The sequence below is a fragment of the Sarcophilus harrisii genome, chromosome 4 (genome assembly GCF_902635505.1).
Source record: "Sarcophilus harrisii chromosome 4, mSarHar1.11, whole genome shotgun sequence".
Lineage (NCBI taxonomy): Eukaryota > Metazoa > Chordata > Mammalia > Dasyuromorphia > Dasyuridae > Sarcophilus > Sarcophilus harrisii.
In genome coordinates this window covers 121936024-121957606 of record NC_045429.1, presented here as the reverse complement: position 1 = coordinate 121957606, position 21583 = coordinate 121936024, and the positions used below count along the sequence as shown (strand labels likewise).

General features: G+C 33.0%; 1 protein-coding gene across 1 annotated transcript in view; it reads left to right on the top strand.

Annotated features, from left to right (window-relative positions):
• Window positions 1-21583, top strand: part of KIF25 (kinesin family member 25) — a 97539-nt gene that overhangs the window by 12157 nt on the left and 63799 nt on the right. The window contains exons 4-7 of the mRNA XM_031937468.1: window positions 9255-9393; window positions 14406-14509; window positions 18172-18260; window positions 19894-19936. Coding sequence (XP_031793328.1) covers window positions 9255-9393; window positions 14406-14509; window positions 18172-18260; window positions 19894-19936 — 375 coding nt within the window. The remainder of the gene's footprint in view (window positions 1-9254; window positions 9394-14405; window positions 14510-18171; window positions 18261-19893; window positions 19937-21583) is intronic.

The following is a 21583-nucleotide window of genomic DNA, read 5'->3' as shown; positions in this document are numbered from 1 at the left end:
GAAAGAGTGTCACTACTGTCAAATAATATAAAAAGGTATAGAAGAATTTATATTGAGAAAAGCCATGAGATGTGATTAAGAGATCACTGGAACTTTGGAAGGAGAATTTGCAATTTTGAGCAATTTGTCAGGTTTGAGCAATGCCAGTGTATCTGATAAACTTATTTCTAAAATACATAGAGAACTGAATTCCAGACTGCAAAGGATTAAGAAGTGAATGAAAGAAGAAGAAAAAAATAGAGGTAATGAGTACAGACAATTTTTTCTAAAAGCTTGATGGCAAAATGGAACAGAGATATTGAAAAATACCTTAAGAAGATGAATGTAGTAAAGTGAGTGTTTTTTAAGGGTGAGGAAGACCTAAATGTGTTTATTTTCATGAAGGAATAGACCAGTAAGGGGGAGATGATAATGAAGACACTTTGCCAGAAGAAGGAGATGGAATTAGACAACATGTTGAGAAATTGACCTAAGGAAAGAAAGAGATAATGGTGGATGATGTTAAGGGGTTTGGGTAATTTTTTAATATATAGTAGGGGGAGAATGAAAAAGCTCACAAAGACTGTTTTAGATTATCACAATTAATTTGAGGCACTATTTGTGAAGAAGTGGAGAATGTAGGACATTTGAGAAGACAAGGAAATATTTAGAATAGCTGTTGTTGGGAATGTAATAAATCAATTAGGGAGGAATAAAAAGATTGCTTTACTGCCACAAAATTTTTGATAGCTCAGATAAGATAAATTTGTCCTATTTCCAGTCAATATGATTGTGTAAATTTTTCTAATTTCATTCAGTAATATTTGAGTAGGAAGATCTTAGACTAGAAGGGGATCATTGTGTAGAAGGGGAAGATCATATAACATAGATTTAAAGCCAGAAGGGACATTAGAAGTAATCATCTCTGGATCCCTCAATTTAGAGAAAAGGAAAACACTACTTTCTCCTTTATATAATATTGTCACTCTGGGATGGTGACAGCAATCTAGCATTGGGCTTTATTGAAGCATGAATAGTAGTAGGAAAAGGGGACAAGGATTCAAAAATAAGAAGATGGTATAATATTAAATTGACTAAGTTCAGGTGATATTGGGAAGAGAAGAACATGAAGTCAAAACAATGAATATAGCCTAGGAGAGTATTTAGGGGTGGAGAAACTGGTAGTAATAAATAATGTAGATTTAAGAGGAATGAGGTATATGGAGCAATATGGGGCTATAATATGATAAAGAAATTTGAGAATTATTCACTATGAAAGTACATTTGTGAGTGATGGTGAGATCAAGAATGTAACCATCCTTCTCTGGAGCTGAGGTTAAGTAGTATGAAACATTGGAAATCCAGCATATTTGAGGGAAGGTCAAATGTTATCTCCTAGTATTAGATTGTTGGTTGTTTTCCTTCATTCTCAAAGAAGACTAAAATAGTATTACTATATTAGAGTCATATTAGTGTGTCTGAGTGTGACTGATCAGACCAATATGAGCTTAGAATGTTCTACCACAGGTTGGACACAAATAGATCCCTATGAACATTTGGGGTGGATTCTCTAACTTTGCGCACCTCATGTTTCTTGAGCTACTTCAATTCTGCTTTGCTCATAGAGCATAGTACCTTTTCTGATAATGGCACACCATACTGATCTGTCCTGTGCCAATGTCTCCCATGTCTTGCAATCATTTCTAAAGTTCTTAAGAGAGAGACCTTGAAAGTATCCTTGTATCACTTTTTCTGTGAGTCTTGCCTTGTGTGAGTTGTCCATAAAATAGTCTTTTTGGCAAATGTTTGGAATTCAAACAATGTGACCAATTCAATGGAGTTGTGTTCTCTCCAGTAGAGTTTGAATGCTTGGCAGTTTAGTTCAAGAAAGGTCCTCAGTGTTTGGTATCTTATTTTGCCAGGTGATCTTCAGAATTTTTCTAAGACAATTCAAATGGAAGTGATTCAATTTCCTGGCATGACGCTGGTAGATTATCCAGGTTTCAGACATACAACAATGAGGTTAGCACAACAGCTTTGTAATATAATACATCAATATATGGCATTCTTGTCCAGATTCTGGACAATGGACAATGCTCTTGAGTTTTCCCATCCACCAATAGAATAAAACAAGACTGTGTGCTTGCTCCCATGCTTTTTAGTATGAGGTTTATAGCCATGTGGTCAAATGCTTTCAAGGAGAACAAACATGGCATCAAAGTCAGCTACTGCACTGATGGTAAATTCTTCAACTTAAAAAGGCTACAAGCCAAAACTAAAGTGTAGGGAGTGTTAGTGTATGATTTTTTTGTTTGTAGATGATTTTGTATTCAATACAGCCTCTGAAGCTGAGGTGCAACAAGGTATGGATTGATTCTCTGCTGCTTGTGCTAATTTGGGGTTAAAAATTAACACACACACACACACACACACACACAAACCACAGATACTCCATCAACCAGCACCACACCATCCATATGTGAAACCATTGGTTACAGCAAATGCAAAAGTTTTGAATACTGTGGATAAGTTCACTTACCTTAGCAGTATACTTTCCAGAAATGTACACATTGATAATGAGGTTGATAAATGCATTGCCAGAGGGAGGTCAGTGTTTGCAAGGCTTCAAAGAAAAGTATGAGAGTAGTAGTATTAATAAAGAGTAAGAGCAAGAATTGGGAAGGAAAAGAAGACTAAGCCATGTACAGAACTCCTTCAAAAATGAAGGAAGATGACCTTATCTGATAAATAATTGCCACCATGTTCTGGATTGGACGATATATGTGGCTAGAATGAATTTCAAAGGAGAGGCTGATGGTTGAGAGAGAGAGGGTCTTGAAATTAGAGGGAAACAAAGAATATGCTGACTGTCCCTTCAAGATCAGTGTTGAGGGGCCATTAAGGAAAGTACAAAAAAGTATAAGCAGGGAACTGAGGAGAACCAGGTTTCAATGAATGCCAGAATATAGATGTGGGCACAAGAGGAAAATGTGTGACATAAAGAGCAGTTTGATAACAGTAACATGTGGAGTCTAGAAGGTACAATAAAAATAGGTTTTTAAAACTAACAAAATAGATAAAACCTTGGTAAATCTGATTAGAAAAAGGAAAGAGGAAAAATCAAATTGTTAGTCTTAAAAATGAAAAGGGAAAACTTTGCACTAATGAAGAGGAAATTAGAGCCATAATTAGGAGTTACTTTGCCCAACTTTATGCCAACAAATTTGACAATTTAAATGAAATGGATGAATACTTTCAAAAATATAGCTTGCCCAGATTAACAGAGGAAGAACAAGCTATTAATCAACTCCCTAAGAAAAAATCTCCAGGACCAGATGGATTTACATGTAAATTCTACCAAACATTTAAAGAACAATTAACTCCAATGCTATATAAACTATTTTAAAAAGTAGGGATTGAAGGAGTCCTATGAAATTCCTTTTATGACACAGACATGTTACTGATACCTAAACCAAGTAGGATGAAAACAGAGAAAGAAAATTATAGACCAAGCTCCCTAATGAGCATTGATGCAAAAATCTTAAATAAAATAGTAGCAAAAATATTACAGAAAATCATCTTCAGGATAATACACCATGACCAAGTAGGATTTATACTAGGAATACAGGGCTGGTTTAATATTAGAAAAACTATGAACATATTTGACTATATCAGTAACCAAGTTAACAAAAACCATATGATCATTTCAATTGATGCAGACAAAGCATTTGATAAAATCCAACACCCATTCCTATTAAGAACCTAGAGAGTATAAGAATAAATAGACTTTTCCTTAAAATAGTCAGCAGCATCTATTTAAAACCATCAGTAAGCATCATATGTAATGGTGATAAACTGGAACCATTCCCAATAAAATCAGGAGTGAAACAAGGTTACCCACTATCACCTTTACTATTTAATATTGTATTAGAAATACTAGCTTCAGCAATAAGAGATGAAAAAAAGATTAAAGGAATTAGAATAGGTAATGAGGAAACCAAATTATCACTCTTTGCAGATGATATGATAGTATACGCAGAACCCCAGAAATTCTACTAAAAAGCTATTAGAAATAATCCATAATTTTAGCAAAATTCCAGGATACACAATGAATCCACATAAATCCTCAGTATTTTTATACATCACTAACAAAATCCAACAGCAGGAGATACACAGAGAAATTCCATTTAAAATAAGTCAATAGTATAAAATATTTGGGAATCTATCTGCCAAAGGAAAGTCAGGAACTATATGAGCAAAACTACAAAAGACTTTCAACACAAATAAAATCAGATCTAAACAAATGGAAAAACATTAAGTGCTCTTGGATAGGCTGAGTGAATATAATAAAGATGACAATACTACCTAAACTAATTATTTATTTAGTACTATATCAATCAGACTCCCAAGAAACTATTTTAATGACCTAGGAAAAAAATAACAATAAAATTCATCTGGAAAAACAAAAGGTCAAGAATTTCAAGGGAACTAATGAAAAAAAAAATCAAATGAAGATGGCCTAGCTGTACTTGATCTAAAATTATATTATAAAGCCACAGTCACCAAAAACATTTGGTATTGACTAAGAAATAGACTAGTTGATGAGTGGAATAGGTTAGGTTCACAGGACAAAATAGTCAATAACTATAGCAATCTAGTGTTTGACAAACCCAAGAACCCAACTTTTGTGATAAGAATTCATTATTTGACAAAAACTGCTGGGAAAAATGGAAATTAGTATAGCAGAAACTAGGCATGGACCCACACGTAACACCGTACATACACCAAGATAAGATCAAACTGGGTTAGACAAATATTGGAGGGGATGCAGGAAAACTGGGACACTGATACATTGTTGGTGGAGTTGTGAACGGATCCAACCATTCTGAAGAACAATTTGGAACTATGCTGGAAAAGTTATCAAACTATGCATACCTTTTGATCCAGCAGTGTTACTACTGGGCTTATACCCCAAAGAGATATTAAAGAAGAGAAAGGGACCTGTATGTGCCAAAATGTTTATGGCAGCCCTTTTTGTAGTGACTAGAAACTGGAAGTTAAATGGATGCCCATCAATTGGAAAATGGCTGAGCAAATTATGGCATATGAATGTTATGGAATATTATTGAAATGACCAGTAGAATGACTACAGAGAGGCTTGGAGGGACTTAAATGAACTGATGCTAAGCAGAACCAGGAGATCATTATATACTTCTGATGGAAGTGACTATCTTTGGCAATGAGAGGATTCAATTCGGTTCCAGTTGATCAGTGATGAACAGAACCAGCTACACCCAGTGAAAGAACACTGGAAAATGAGAGTGGACTGCTTGCATTTTTGTTTTTCTTCCTAGGTTATTTTTACCTTTCTAAATCAGATTTTTCTTGTGCAACAAGAGAACTGTATAAATATGTTCACATATATTATATTTAAGATATATGTTAACATGTTTAAAATGTATGAGACTGCCTGACATCTAGGAGAGAGGGTGGAGGGAAGGAAGGGAAAAGCTAAAACAGAAATGACTGCAAGGGTCAATGTTGAAAAATTAGCCATGTATATGTTCTGTCAATAAAAAGCTATAATAAAAAAAAGAAAAATTAAAATAAAAAAAAGAAATAGGTTTTTATGGTTGAAGAGACAAGATTAAGGGGAATAAGTTTAAAAGACTGGAAAGTGATGGCAGGGGTACAGGCATGATTTTTGCTTTGGCAGCTAGGGATTCTTTTAATACTTGGATAGGAAAAGTAAGAATCTGTGAGTCATAGGGAATTTATTCTTTTTAAATAGACTTTCACTTTCAAGGGTCCAGTGAATAACCAGGTAAGTCAGGCTCTTTTAAGTGTAGGAGCACAGATAATTTGTACACTCTGAGGAGAGTGGGCAGTAGGAGGGGACCTAATGTCAGAGGCTGGAGTCCTAAGTTGCATCGAGGAGGCAAAAGGTGAAGTATATAACAGGTTTTAGGAGATGAAAAGTAAGCTATATAATATGAATCTAGGAGAGACTTGTCACCATGACAGCAAAGCAAAATGAATCTGATTTATGCGTGTTAAATACCACCCTCATTTTTAAAGCCTAGGGTTGATACTAGCTAAAAAACTTACTCAAATTTAATTATAAATGTCTCCCCATTGAAGGCAGTCTCCTCTTTTAGTCCCTGTTTTCCCAGCACTTACAGAATAAAGAGCAAAAACTTGTGAAGTGACCCATATCTAGGATGCTTCTGAATTAAAAAGAAAAATGGTAAAGGCATTCATGAATCAGAATAAATAGTTTTAGCAGCCAATTCTGGTGATATGCTCCCTCTAAAGGGTTAATAATTTAATTTTCTCTGCTAATGTCAAATCTGTCTTTTTTTTTTTTTAATTAAATGCTAGAAAAATGGTTGCATTTATATGTTTTATTAAAACCAAGGCTGGGACAGTATGTCATTACACAGGAAAGTTTTCCTTTAAAGTACTGACAGATTCTGGGATAGTATTAGAAGAAAAATTAGGTTTCCATATTGTTTTGCTGGCTATTCTCCAAATAAAATTGTGATGTTATTTTTAAACCTGCAGTTCAAGGTATTGTTTTGCTTTTTCATTATAGCCAAACAATGTGTCCAGCGTCAAAACTTCAAAATGTAGTTATTGTTACAACCACAAAAACACCATCTGTAAATGTGATTAGTGAGCTGACATGCTTAATAAGGTTATAAGTTAGTTGGATGAAAACAGTGTCTTTACTTTTTTATCAAGTACTTTAGTGTATTAAAAATATTCTTTAATATTTTTAAGGTAAAGTCTTTGAAATAAATCAAATTGGTCTGCCTATAACTATTTGTACAACAGTTCAAATACAGAACAGAAAGAACAAGATATATTTATGATCAGATATTTAGTCAGAACTAATTGGATCATAGGAATCATAAGTCAAGAATCCTGGATAGATTATGGGTCAGTTTCCATAATATGTCTATGTCTTAGATATATTGTAACCATAATCATCTTTTTTTTTTTTTGATAAGGAAGACCAGGTAAAAATGTAATTAGGTCAGCAAAATACATCAGTATTATTAGGAAAAATTATCAAAGTACATAATTTAAATATTTGCTTTCTATACATCTACTGAATATTGGTCAATAAAATCATCACCATAGATGATGCTTTGATTATGGTAAAAATGCCATGTGTTAGAATAATAAATATATTTTATATCAAATTGTTATTCTGTGTCTTCCATAATAATTCCCAAGTTTTTCTCAAGGCACTTAATAATTTCTAAGTGTATAGCTTTCTTCAGGATTCACAGATCTTTTTTTTTTTTTTAATCATGCTTTCTTTTTCTTCTTTTTTAGACCACCTCCATTCCAAACCCTTTATTCTTCTCAAATTAATTTATCCTACAGTAGCTTTTCTCAAATGTTTTGTTCTTAGAACTTCTTGACACCCTTAAAAATTATTGAGGACCTCAGTAAACTCTGAAAGTGATTGGGGACCCCAAAGAACTTTTGCTTGTATGATGTATAGCTATCAATGTTTACCATATTAGAAATTAAAACTGATAATTTAAAATATTTATTCATTCATTTACAAATAATATCTATAACCCATTTTAACATAAAGAACATTTTCATAAAAATAACAACTTTCAAAATAAAAAAAAAAAGAACAGTGGCATTGTTTTACATATTTTTGAACATCTCTTTAATGCCCAGCTTAATAGAAGACAGCTGGATTTGTATATCTGCTTCTGCATTCAATCCATTGTGATAAGTTGATTTAATTGAAGCATATGAAGAAAATCCAGTTTGAAAAGGAAAGAATATTTTAATAGGCAAATAATGCAATTGGATTATTATGAAAAAAGTTCTGACTATATATAGGAACTCCCAGGGGGTTTATAGACCACACTTTGAGAACCACTGTTCTACAATGTATCACCTTTTATGTTATCCCTTACCTCTCATTTCTCCTTTTATACTTCCTTCCAAACTGTCATATAACTGAAATGGTAGACCATTCTAGTACACTAACATGTTTCTATCATTATTCAAAATGCTCCTAAAATATTACCTCTAATTCTTGACTGAAGCCTTTTTGGTCTCTAGAGTTAAGTCCTCTCTAACCACATAAAGTTATTACACATGATTATTATATTAATCAGTTTCTTGTAGACATGTCTATATTTCCTTTATGATTTTGTCTATGAGTTACCTTAATTGTAATATTGTTGGCTGTCTTGGATATAAATCCTCTAGAACAATAAAGATTTAGTCTAAATTCTAGGTAAAACCTAGTGCAGTATATATAGTATTTAAATATAATTTAAATAATAAAAATCCCAAATTATTCTATATATGAGAAATATCTAGAATACATTCTAAAATAAATAATAAAAGTAATTAAATTCTTTTTAATGACCATAATGGGATTTTCTTGTAGACCAAAAAATTGAGGTAATTTTAAAGTACTCATTCAATTTAACACAAAAATTTGCATTTATAACATACTTTTCATTTTTTGCCTTTTCCCTATGTAAGATCATGTAATCTGATCTTTTAAGCTTATGATTTCCATGTTATAGATTAAAGAATAAGAAAGATAAAATGATTGTACTATTTTACTAGATTTATGTGATCAAGGACCATCATTAATCTGTACCATTGAATAACAATGCATTCTCTTTCATTCTATTTACTTATCTTCTCTATGTATAGAGAAAAATGTTGTTTTTGTATAGAGAAGGATTTGTTTTGCTAAAAACAAATCTCAAGAACTGAAGGTTAAGATATAATGAATGGAGTTTGCTTTGTCCTTAAGAGATTTGTCAGGATACTGAAAAAAAAATATTGTACTTAAATTTTTACTATGTTTGAGTCCATGGCAAATAGTTTTAACTTTATTAAAATTCCATTTTTTTCCTCATTCATCCATCATAAATGCCTCTAAAAAGTGACTGGGCAAATGATAAGAATTTCTTCCCCCATTTAATGACAAGTTGACAGAGAGGTTTGGAAGTGTTGCCAAATTCATGAGGAAGTCAATGTAGCAGCAGAAGAATACCATATGTTAACTTCTTTCTACTGTTATTTGCTATTTGATGTTCTAAGACATAGCACTTTAAATAATTTTAGTTGAGGGGGTGTCTTCTATTGAAAGGTAGGAAATTGTTTATCAAGAAATTGTCTGTAGTATAAAAAAAAGCACAGATAAAATTTTTCTTTAAAAGTGTGGTTAACAGTAGCAATGGTATTAATTGTTAGGAATGTGTTTTTCTCATTTATAGAAATTTAAACAAGAACTAAAGGATTTTCAGTCTTTTTCTTATCTACTCATGAGAAATTTCCAACATCATTACCAAGATTATCTTTCTCAAATAGTGGATGCTATTCAAAAAGCACAGATAGAAAATGAGAATCTGCAATGTAAGTCTCATTACCTGCAAATAAAAGTTGGTTCACTTGAGTCCAAGAAACATTTCTGTGAAGAATGTAACTTTATTATTATGATCGTTTTCCTTTTAGACCATACTGATTTCAAAAGTTTAAAGAAGGTAGTACAAAAATCACTTGCACCTGAATAATTAATTTTCATGCCTGACTTCCAAATTACTTTGCTCTAAACATGGAACAAATTATAGATGCCACCTTCCCTTTCCCTGTCCCACCCTACCCTCCAGCCATTGCTAATGGAACTTGATCAACTCACTGTAGATTTCAGTAGGAATATACTACTCTTTCCCTTTGGTAAGGGAAAATAGCTGAGCAATTTTCTGGCATCTGAGAATGGGCTGCTTAGTTTTAAATTTTAGGGGTTTTTTTGTGTGTATAATGTTTTATATTTAATACTGCACATTTCAGAATATGTCTTCCTTTCACCATCCTCCTTAAAATCATGGTAAAGTAACACAAGGAGTCCTGATTTGTTACTGTAGAAAGTAGTAAAAACTAATGGATACATTGTATTTTGGAGAGAAGCTCCTCCCAACATTGTTTTTTACATTTTAAAATCTGTATTTATAATTGTCAGACATTCAAAGTCCCTCCCAATTAAAAAGGAACATTATTAATCATCTCTAATCCAACCCTCTCTTTTGTAGATCTAGAGAAATGAAGTGGTTGCATCTGTTCTAAAAATGTTTCCATTATCAGCCCATTTAGACATGACCTGACTATTTCTAAAATCAGAACCTTTGGCAGATTGTCTCAGGGCATAGAGAAACAAAATTACTGCTTAAGATCATATAAACCAATGGCCAAGATAGAATTAAAACTTGACTTTCTTATGGAAAACAAAGAAAAGAAATAAAGCCTGGTGTTGCAAGTGAAATTTAACAAAAAGGTAAATGAAGACAATTCTTTGAGTAAGATAACATTTATTAGCAGGTACCTGCTGCCTGTCAATAAATGGGTCAGTATATAACCTCCATTTATACCAAAGACCCCAAGCAAAGGATAGTTCTCCTTTTGTAGGTTTGGGAAAATACAGAACAAAGAATAGAACAGGGTAGACTATATCATATGATTGAGGACAACGTGAGGACATCATCTGGTTGAGATGTAAGGAACAATATAATTGGTTGGAAGTATGGTGATAGGGGCTAGTAATAATTACCTCCTGAAAGCACAAGTGTGACACAAAAATACCAGACATCCTTGAAGGTTAGTTTGACGGAGTATATTAGGATCATTTCCTTGTGTTCGCATGCATTTCTTCAAGGTCAATCAAAGTTCTTGAGATAAGAATGGATAAGTGATTAACAGGAAAAATGGGTTTTAAAACTTCACTACAAGTCCATTGAATTTTACCTAAATTTGGAAGATAAAGAACCATAACTTAAGCAGTAATAGGACAAAAGTAATGGAAAGACACAATAATCTTTTCACTGGTAAACATTCTGATCTATCATGGTCAGAATGGACATTCCTAATGCAAAGTCAGGACTTGAATAGTCTTGGGGCATTGAGGTTCTAGGGAAGAGGCAAAAAAAAAAAAAAAAATCATTTGTTGCATCATTTTCTATATTTCATTTCACCTGATTCAACTTTTTTCCTATTCATGATAACTTTAATTGCCATAAGTGCTTTAAATATTTCTGGATCCCAAAACTATTTTCTAAGACTAAAACATTATCTTAGATCTGGCCTAAGTATAAAAACATTCCCATTTTTGGAAAAAAATAAAAGAATTCATACTATATGACCTTGAGCAAGTCACTTAACCCAGTTTGCCTCAGTTTCCTCACTTGTAGAATCAGCTAGAGAGGGAAATGACTTCTACTCCAAGATCTTGGCCAAGAAAACCCCAAATGGGGTCACAGAGAATAAGACATGATTGAAATGACAACAATAACAACAAAACAATTCATGAATGCTGCTTGGTAAAAAAGTTAATATAATGTCATAGCAGCTAGACAATTGCTTTGTTTGAATGGCTTTATTATCCTGCATTACTGGGTTTAAGAAAGATTATTTTACTTTTTTTCCACTGCCAAAATAAATATTCTGATCTCTGATTTATAGTCAAAACTCTACTCAGAGAGAGCAGAAATTATATTGCTTCATATATAAGGATATTTAAGAATTTAAAGGTCAAATGATAATGGAAGAAATGCTAAAGTCTTTAAGCATAATATATCTATATGTGTATATAATTCTTAAACTGAATTGAACTGACTTTCTATTTCCTGCCTAAATTTTGCTTATAAAATTCTTTCAGTTTAGTTTTACTTTCTTTTTACCCTTGGGAACAAATCATCCTTACCTCCACAGATTCAACAACTAAGATTAAATGTAACATTGACTTTAAAGACCACGTTTTTCCCCCAGATAGTCTGACAATGCTTTTAAGTACAAATTCCTTTTATTGAGACTTTCTATATTTGTCCATCAAAATACTTTGTGTCAACACTGTCCCAAAACTCAACCTCTCAGTACATCATTTATTTAGAGTTAAATCTGACTTTCGTACACATTTGTTAAGCACCTTATTGCATGTAGACCACTCTGCTAGAGTTTGGGGAATATAGAGTTATAGGTTAGTACCACATGGTATAATATAAGGAGTATTTAATTCAAAGTCAGAACTCTCAGCTGTGTACTCTTTCTACTATATAATTACTATGTGAACCTTGATAAGAAGGGGCTTAATAAATCTTCATTGATTTACTTACCCATCTTATTACTTCTATTAGACATTTTTTCATGGAATTTGATCAATGCATCTAAATAATGTTTATTTGGGGAATGGAGATTGAACCCTTTTGGTGAAGAACAGAATGAAAGCTTTAGACATCTAAGCTCTTGGACAATGAGAAAGTGTGTCTCTGTGGTGAAGTTCCATGTCTCTAATCGTGTCCATACTTTAAAATCTAGACTTATTCTTTTATTCTTCACTTAAAGGAGAATGATTATAAATCTGTACCATGTTTTCAAATGAATGATGCTGAATAAATATAAAGTACCAGGCTTAGCATCATTGATCATCATCATTAGCATTCTTCTTGTATTACATGGCAATACAATGTTGATGATTGATAATGGCTAGCTTAATAAAATGTTCATTATGTCTTCTATTATAAAGTATAAATACAAGTTTTGAAAATGGTACTGCTTATTAGTCTAGAAATTAGTCTAGCAATTTCTGAGATATCTGACCTTAGCATATCCTAAACAAGAGTAAAGATTCACAAATTATTATCAAGATCAGCTTCTACTGATCGCATCTGAGAGACAACATGGTCCAAGGATAGGGGAAAGAGCATTCAAGTTAAATTCTAAGATTTACATTCAAATTCTCTCTTTCTCCCTTAATATAGTTGAATGATCTTGGACAAGTAATCTCATCTCTCTGGCCTTTGGTTTTCTCTTTGGTAAAAGGAGAAAGTTGGATTTAAAGCCCTGTAAGATTTCTTCTAGCTGCAAAGCTATTATCTCATCATCTATAATTCTGTGACACACATTTATTATAGCTAAGTTTCTTTAGTACTCTTTTGCCTAAAATTTTGAACAGCTTGGCAGAATTTATAGATTCTCTCTCTCTCTCTCTCACACACACACACACACACACACTTTCTCTTTCTCCTCATTCTCTCTCTCTCTGTCTCTCTATACTCTCTCTCTTGCAAAGCTTCTCATGTCTTAATATGTAATATGATCAGAACCAATCTCACAAACACCAGCCAGCCTTTCTTTTCTTTTACATACATGCTGACTATTAGAAGATCCAATATGGGAAAGGGTTTTTATTGTTTGGGGTGAATTATTATAACTCCTACATTCTTGACCTTATAGTTCAGATGTCCTATTGATCTCTTCCTATGCTAATTTTAAGCAAGTTGAGTGACAGAAGTTCTCAATCTGATCACCTTAGCTCAATATGAATTTAGGAAATATAATTAACTCTGAAAACAATTATGTCAACATATTCTCTTTTTTGTTGTTGATCTGTTTTCTACAGGTTAATGTAAAAAAAAAGTGTTATTTTATGAAAAAATTATATCTAAGTTTTTAAAATAGAATATTATATAAAATATCAAGGAAGGAAATAATTTAATGATGGGTTTTTTTGGACAGGAAATGTTTAAATTGTATGGAAGTTTAATAACATATGGCATATTTAAATACATATTGCATATGGCACAATCAGTTTTTTTGTTCTGAGAAAAACTTTTTTTTAAGCTCTGTGCAATCTTTGATTTTCTCAATATCAGGAAATGCAGAGCATTATCTTCAGTTTCCTTATTATATTTCATTATAATTGATTTAAAGGGCAACTAATTGACATAGTAGATAGAGCACTGGGCCTGGAGTCAAGAAGATTTGAGTTCAAATTCAGCTTCAGACACTTACCAGTTGTGTGACCCTAGGCAAGTCATTTAACCCTGTTTGCCTCAGGTGTCTATAAAATGAGCTGGAAAAGGAAATGATAAAACATCATCAGTATCCTTGCCAGGAAAACCTCAAATAGGGCCACAAAGAATCAGAAGTGACTGAACAAATACCTTTTTTAAAACTTTGAATGATACTGGTGTTTTTTTCCTGTTGAAACCCAAATTATTGTTACTTGTCTCCTTGCTCCATAATCATCATCCTTGAACCCTTCTCAGTCCAATCTACATTCTGTAGAAATCTAACATTTCTCCTAAATAGAAGAACCATCTACTTTTGCCATTTTGTCCAACTTTACCACTCAGTTCATTCCACTAAGTAGACAATTGTCACCTAGATTTGGTTGACCCAGGAATTTCAGAACAAATCTTATAACCTAGACATCTTAAGTGACAAAAATATAAAGATCACCATCACAAAATGAGCCAGGTAGAATTCAGTTGGAATTAAACCCAGCAGACTTTCTGATCCAAATAGTTTGTGTGTGTAAATTTCTACAGGTCGACTTTTATTTCAATGTTCAATTTTTTTAAAAAATTTTTTTTCAGTATTACAAGCAAGAGCAATTGATCTTGAACAGTCTTTACAGGAAATAAATGGCCGTTATCAAGTTGAAAAGCAGAAGAGAAAAGCACTTCACAACAATCTGGTGGTAAGCATCTGTGATTAGTTATTAGTTAGTTACTCTACCAATATAATAGACCAACACCAATATTTACATGACACATTATGGTTCAAAAACATCTGGAAATTCTAGTTCTCCTTTTCTTTCCTTGGTCGATTTTTCTAGCTTTTCCTCAGATCTATTTTTTTAAAGTCTTATTTATTTTGTTTGTTTTAAGATATTTTGCTCATTTACTTGATTGGAAATTTTCTGAAATCTGACACTATTTAAGATTTAAGTTTCAATTTACCATCTATTGTTTGTTACTCTTTGCCAAATTGGGGGATTTATTTAATGACTGGCTTTTAACCACTGGCTCTTAACACCTTTATGTCTTAGATAAGAAATGTCCCTGCAATTTTTCATTTGTGTACACTGTATTTGTGTCAGGCTCTTTGTTCTCCCTTTTCTCTAAAGTCTTACCATTCTGCCTCTTCTGGAAATACTCTTTTCTTCTCTCTTTCTATTGAGAATTCTGGGTCAATCTCCAAGGCAGGATATAGGACTATTTAGATCTAGAAATAGTTTTGTTTTTCTCATTCTTATTTGAATTTCATTTTTAAAAGGAACATTTTCTAAACTATACTCTCATACCAGTAAGTTGATTGACTTGCTATTTTTACTTCTATTTCAGGCAAGGTCAAGATTCAATAAGACAAAGTAAAAAAAAAAAAAAATTGATAAAAAATAACAACAAAGTAGCAGCAGCCTCAAGATGATAACCATTTAATGCAAATGTGCATTTTTGATATGCCTCTCAGGATTCCATTAGACACTTGCCTTGATCTAAAAGCAAGTGGTTCTCAAAGTGTGGTCCAGACAATCCTGGGGGTCTCTGAAATCCTTTCAGAAGATTTACAAATTAAAAATTACTTTTTGTTTCTAATATAGTAAATATCTATAAATATAATCCACATAAACAAAAACTCTTTGGACAGATCCTCAATAATTTTTAATAATAATAATTATATATACATACAAGTATGTATGTAAAAGTTTGAGAACTATTGGTCTAAAGCATAGCTGCTTACATCCTCACTGCAGAAACATAAGGCCACACAGGACTTTGGATATTTTGTATTTTAGTTTATTTCATAGTTTGTAATGGCCAAAGTTATTACCTACTGATGGGTCTACTAATATTCAGCCTCTCCAGCTAAACCATACTAAACAAACTAGACTGAGTTTTGCAAAAGAAGTTCAGTCTGTCTTTAGGACCAGATCCTCATAAGGATTAATGTTAAGGACTCCCCAAAAGGTAATGATGAAATACATGGTGGTGAAATATAGATTGCATCACACCAGAGAATGGCATGACATACATCTTTAACAAGATATATGACCAGAAAAAGAGAAGAAATGAACTTATACCAAGTTCAAGGGTAAAATCATATATATGAGTGAAAGAAGTATTTATTTAGTGTTTACCATGTGTAAAGAATTGTGTTAAACCTTGAGTATAAATAGAAAAGTAAGTCAGTCGCTGTCCTCAAGGAGCTCACATTCTAGTTGGGAGCAGGATAAGGAGGCAGGGGAGATGAAAACATGTGAAATGTTTTGGCTGCAAATCAGATGGCGAGAAGTTCCATGGTTCTTAGGGTACAGCAGCAAAGCAGCAAAAAAAATCACATGGTGATATTTCCTCTTTAACTAATAAAAGTCATTTGACAAAGTCAAGGACTTTTGGTGGCAAGAACTCTTTCTTTGTCGTTCAGTAGCTATAGTTACAACTCCTGCAGATACAGTTGCCAGTCTGTATCTCCACAGAATGATGATTGAGGATATTGTGCTATTCCCACAGCTTTTGGGTTCAAGATCCTTAGCTTTCTCCATCAGTGTTTGAAGGGACACCACCTCTCCAAGTTAGTGGTAGTGATATGACTTGCCCTGCATGTGTTACTTCTTATCTCTCTCTAAATGTTCTGAAGTTCATCATTATTCATATAATGTCAAAAATGCTAGAGAGATGTCTCCAGCCCATTGTGTGTGAACGTGAGGTCATGGGCAAGTATTCCACAGGATAAGATGGATAGCAATTGACAATGTAGGAAAAAGGACTCACACTTTTCAGAACAAAATCCATTGAAATATGAAAATTCTTATCATAGTATGTGACATATAATTTAAAATGCCATAAGATCTATAAAAAAATTTAATGTTTAGTATTCTAATTCTTTTTTTTTTCCTTCTGAGGCAACTGGGATTAAGTCACTTGCCCAGGGTCACATTAAGTGACATTAAGTGTCTGAGACCAGATTTGAACTTCAGGGCTGGTTCTCTATCCACTGCTCCACCTAGCCACCCTAATGGTTAATCTTTAAAGAAATATCTGCTTAGAAATCTATGTCCCAATCTTTAATGCTTCCAAGATTCATAATTTTGCTAGGATGCATACTTCTTTCATCAAAGCAGATTGCAACCACTCTTTTCTCAGTGGATAGAATTCATGCATGGTTGCATCTAGAAAATGTATCATCTTTTGCCCAACCTGTTAATGAGTTTTTCTAGGCTCAGCTAAGTTGACCCTTATATGAAAAATACAACAGGCATTGACCAGTATCTGCAACTTATTAGGAACTGGATATAGTTTGAATATCCTTAATACAATATAATATCAAAGTTAGAATTTCAGTGGAAAACAATATTTTTTTCTTGTTGAATATTTTCACAATCTGAATATTTTATTAGCTGAAAAAATAAGAGTGATCCTTCTCTTTATGTTGTTTACAACTTTAATAAGATAAAATATATCCCCACAGTCAGGGAAAGAAGAAGGCATAGGGATGGCAGGTGAGGGAGGCATGGACCATTAGAGAAAGTTGAGTTGTTTATTTGCTTATTTTAAATCAGCAGTATCTCTAAAAAAAACTCACCGAAGGACCTACATGTGCAAAAATGTTTGTGGCAGCCCTTTTTGTAGTGGCAAGAAAGTAGAAACTGAATGGATGTCCATCAGTTGGAGAAGAGCTGAATAAGTTATGACATATAAATATTAGGGAATATTATTGTTCTATAAGAAATGATCAGCAGAATGATTTTAGGGAGGCCTGGAGAGACTTACATGAACTGATGCTAAGTGAAATGAGCAGAACCAGGAGATCATTATATATGGCAATAACAAGAGTAGAGGATGATCAATTCTGATGGACATGGCTCTTTTCAACAATTCAGGCCATTTCCAGTGATCTTGTGAGAGCCATCTATACCCAGAGAGAAGATTATGGGAATTGAATGTGGATCACAATATACTATTTTCTCTTTTGTTGTTTTTTGCTTGAATTTTAGTTTATTTATCATTTTTTTTTCCTTTTTGATCTTTTTCTTGTGCAGCAAGATAATTGTATAAATATGTATACCTATATTAGATTTACATATATATTTACCATGTTTAACATATATTGACTACTTGTCATCTAGGAAGGGTGGAGAGAAGGGGGGAAATTGGAACATCAGGTTTTACAAGGGTCAATGGTGAAAAATTATCCTTGCATATGTTTTGAAAATAAAAAGCTTCAATAAAAAATAAAACAAAACAAAGCAAAAAGAAACTCACTAAAAAAAAAAACCCCAACACATTCAAAAGGAAAGCCAAAAGGCTAGCTCAGTCTCTCCCCTCCTTTGATTATTAGAAGGTATTTCTTTCATTGTAGGAGCTGAGAGGAAATATCAGAGTGCATTGCAGAATCCGTCCTTTGCTGCCTTTTGATACTGAATCTGGAGATCTAGCCTTCCAGAACAGGTGATTTGTGTTTGCAACATGATTATTGACCTCTTAAAATCATGGAGACCCAATGCACACATATATTAAGTGTTATATCTGAGTATGTATGAAATAAAGATGAAGTATAATATTCTTTTTTAAAGCTAGTAACATATGTTATACATATATATACAAATGTTTGGAAAATGTTGACATATGTTCTCACACATATACACACATACACATATATCTGAAAAATGTTGCCAACTGAGTTCATGGTATTTTTAATCATTATATCCTTTTACTGCAGATAGGTAGCTGACATCTGAAGCATATGGAGATTAAGTAACCTCATGGGAATGAGGTTATTATTCCCAGTAGTTCCCTCTTCTTTTTGATAGACACAGATGGGGACTTGGAACCACACTCTTAAGTGCAAAACTGTCCTAGCCTAACCTGAGACTCATTTTCATTACCCATTGCTCCTTCTGGTAACTTGACCAGCTCTGGCCTCACTCCCAAATATCTCCTGCTCTAGCCCAGGTACACACAAACCACCTGTTGTCTCCACAGGGACACGTAAGATGAAACACAACTCTGTAGGGAGTAGAACTGAAGGAAACACATTCACAACCCTAAGAAGGGATAGAGCTGGTGGGTGAATCATGAAGGGGTGCACTTCCTTACACTGTCCCTTCAGAAACACTGATCTACAAATAACTAATCACAAAGTACTTTTGGTTTAAAAAAAAAAAAATAGAGCAGAGGATACCTCTCTTCTGAGTTCATAGCTTTAGAGGTAAAGCTTTATTTCTGCTCAAACATTTATTCCGTGCCTGTAATGTGACAGACACTGTGTTAAGCCCTGAACATCTGAACATCCAGGGTCCTGCATTCTGAATATCCGGGGTCTTATCACTTCTGGCATTGATGCACTTTTAGGATTCAGGATTGATGCAGAGAACGTATTCTCAGGGATGTTTTAAATCTGTACTCTGCCACTTACTCCATGTGTGATCTGATTCAAGTCACTTAAACTTTCTGGATCTCAATTTCCTCATCTGTCATTTGAAAGGGTTGAACTTGAGGTTCCCCTAAATCTTTGATGTGTGTAACTTCTGTCAAAATAGTCATAGCAACACTTGCTGTTGTTGTAAAAAGTTGTAAACAAATTGGATTCTCATTGTTCGGGAAATTGCTAAACAAACTGCTGTATGAAAGTAATGATATATATTGTTCAGTAAGAAATGATGAAGATAAGGAACTCAGAGACACATGAGAAAGTTTGTATGAATGGAGCAGAATAAAAAAACAGAACAAGAACTATCTATACATAATGACTAAACAATACAAATGAGAAGATCACTAAAAGGAAATCAAACTCTGGATAATTAAAAAGCCAACAATGGTTCTGGAGTACAAATACTTCAACATGCCTCCCTCCTCTCAAGCAGATTAACTACCCAGACAGAATGTCATTGCCCAATAATGTCACTTGTCGGCTGTTTTTGGATGACTTGTTCAAAAAGAAGGTTCAAATTTAAAGGTATAGCTTCAAAAATTACATGAGATCTAAAAACAAAATATATTAATAACATTTTTGTAGGCCATAGAAGAAAACAAAGAATGTTTTAACAGTATTTTCAAATTTTGTGATCTTTCGTCTGCCTAGGTTGACATCACTTTCAGAAAAGGTGGTACATTCAACTGATGATGTGAGTTAAGTTTTATAACAGAAGTTGATGGGAACTGGGGGTGGGTGAGGAGGGAGAGAGTAATTACAAAGGGACATCTTGGCATGTAGGAACGTCTTCTGAGAATTAGGTTTTTAAGAAGGCCAAGGTCTTCATCTATCTCGGCCACTTTCATCCAAGCCAATGCTTAGTGTGGTACCCAACAGTTACCATAGTACCTGACACATAATAGGCATCTACTATTTATTGACTGATTGATCTACCAGGACAGAAATAATAACTCACATTTATGCAATGCTTTACAATAGAGTAGGAATAAGATATGAGCAGCTTATAAATTAACAAATTATTGTAGTAAGGTAATAAATGAAACTATGATATTTGATATCCAAAGGACCTGTATGCTTAAATATCTAAATAAGTCTTAGACTACTTTGAGAGCCAATGGCACAGTTATTTAGAGGAAGTATTTGGTTTGGCTCACTCCTAGAAAACCTAAAATGATCAGAACAACTTCCTACCGACCAATATGAAAAATTTCTATTTTGTTCTTTTGCAGAGGGAGGAAAATAAAAGTTAAGAATTTCTCTATGAACTACTCCAGCTCTTATTTGCTTTTTCTTTCTGCCATTTTTGCTTATGAAATCATTTTGGGTCAGATTACAGGTATTCAAAACAAAACTTGAATGGGTGTCATTCTTTCCTCGATAAATAACAGACTAGAACTTTTTTTTTAAACTGTCAGCTTTTCTCTTTCTCTGTGTGCTCTTTGGGCCCAGCTTCTTATGGTTCAACCTAATATGAAAAATATCTTTCTAAGATCCATCAAAGGAATATATTTGCATTGATTTTTAAAATCAATGGAACCCAAATTAATGATGAAAACAAAAATAAATTTCTCTGAAGACCATGTTATTAAGTTATTTTTAAATCAGGAAGTGATTTACTGGCAAATCTTTAAGTTCTGATTCTCTGCCTTCTATCACCGTTTTCACTTGTATGAATACTTCAGGTATAGTTTAAAAATAAAATTCCCATTTTATTTTGTCCTTCCTCAAATGATTTTTTTTTTAAAGTATTTTTCTTCCTTTGATTCTTGCTGGAAAATGAAGTCACTAAAACTCTACTTATTTAATGTTAGGTCTGTTTTGTAGTTTAGTAGGGAGAAATTTTCTGGTGATTGTTTTTAGTTCAGAAAACCTTAGTTCATTTTTAATATCGTTCTAGCTCTAAAGATGATGAATACTGGTTAGAAATTATTTGTAAACATAATATTTTCAACATTTTTGTTTGTTGTTTGCTTTTTTTTCTTTCTCATTTTTTCCTGTTTAATCTAATTTTTCTTGTGCGATATGATAAATGTGGAAATATGTGTGGAGGAATTGCACATGTTTAACCTATATTGGATTACTGGCTAACTAGGGTAGAAGGAAGGGAGAAAATTTTGGAACTCAAGGTTTTGCAAGGGTGAATGTTGAAAACTATTTTTGCATATATTTTGAAAATAAAAGGCTATTATTAAAATTTTTTTAAAAAGTTATTTGTAATTTTAAGGAATTTAACTTGGATTTCTGACTCTTAAATCCCATAATCCTTTCATATTTAATTCTTTGTGTATTTTATTTTGTGTAAATCATATAACAAAAAGAGACTGCCTTGTAATTGTTG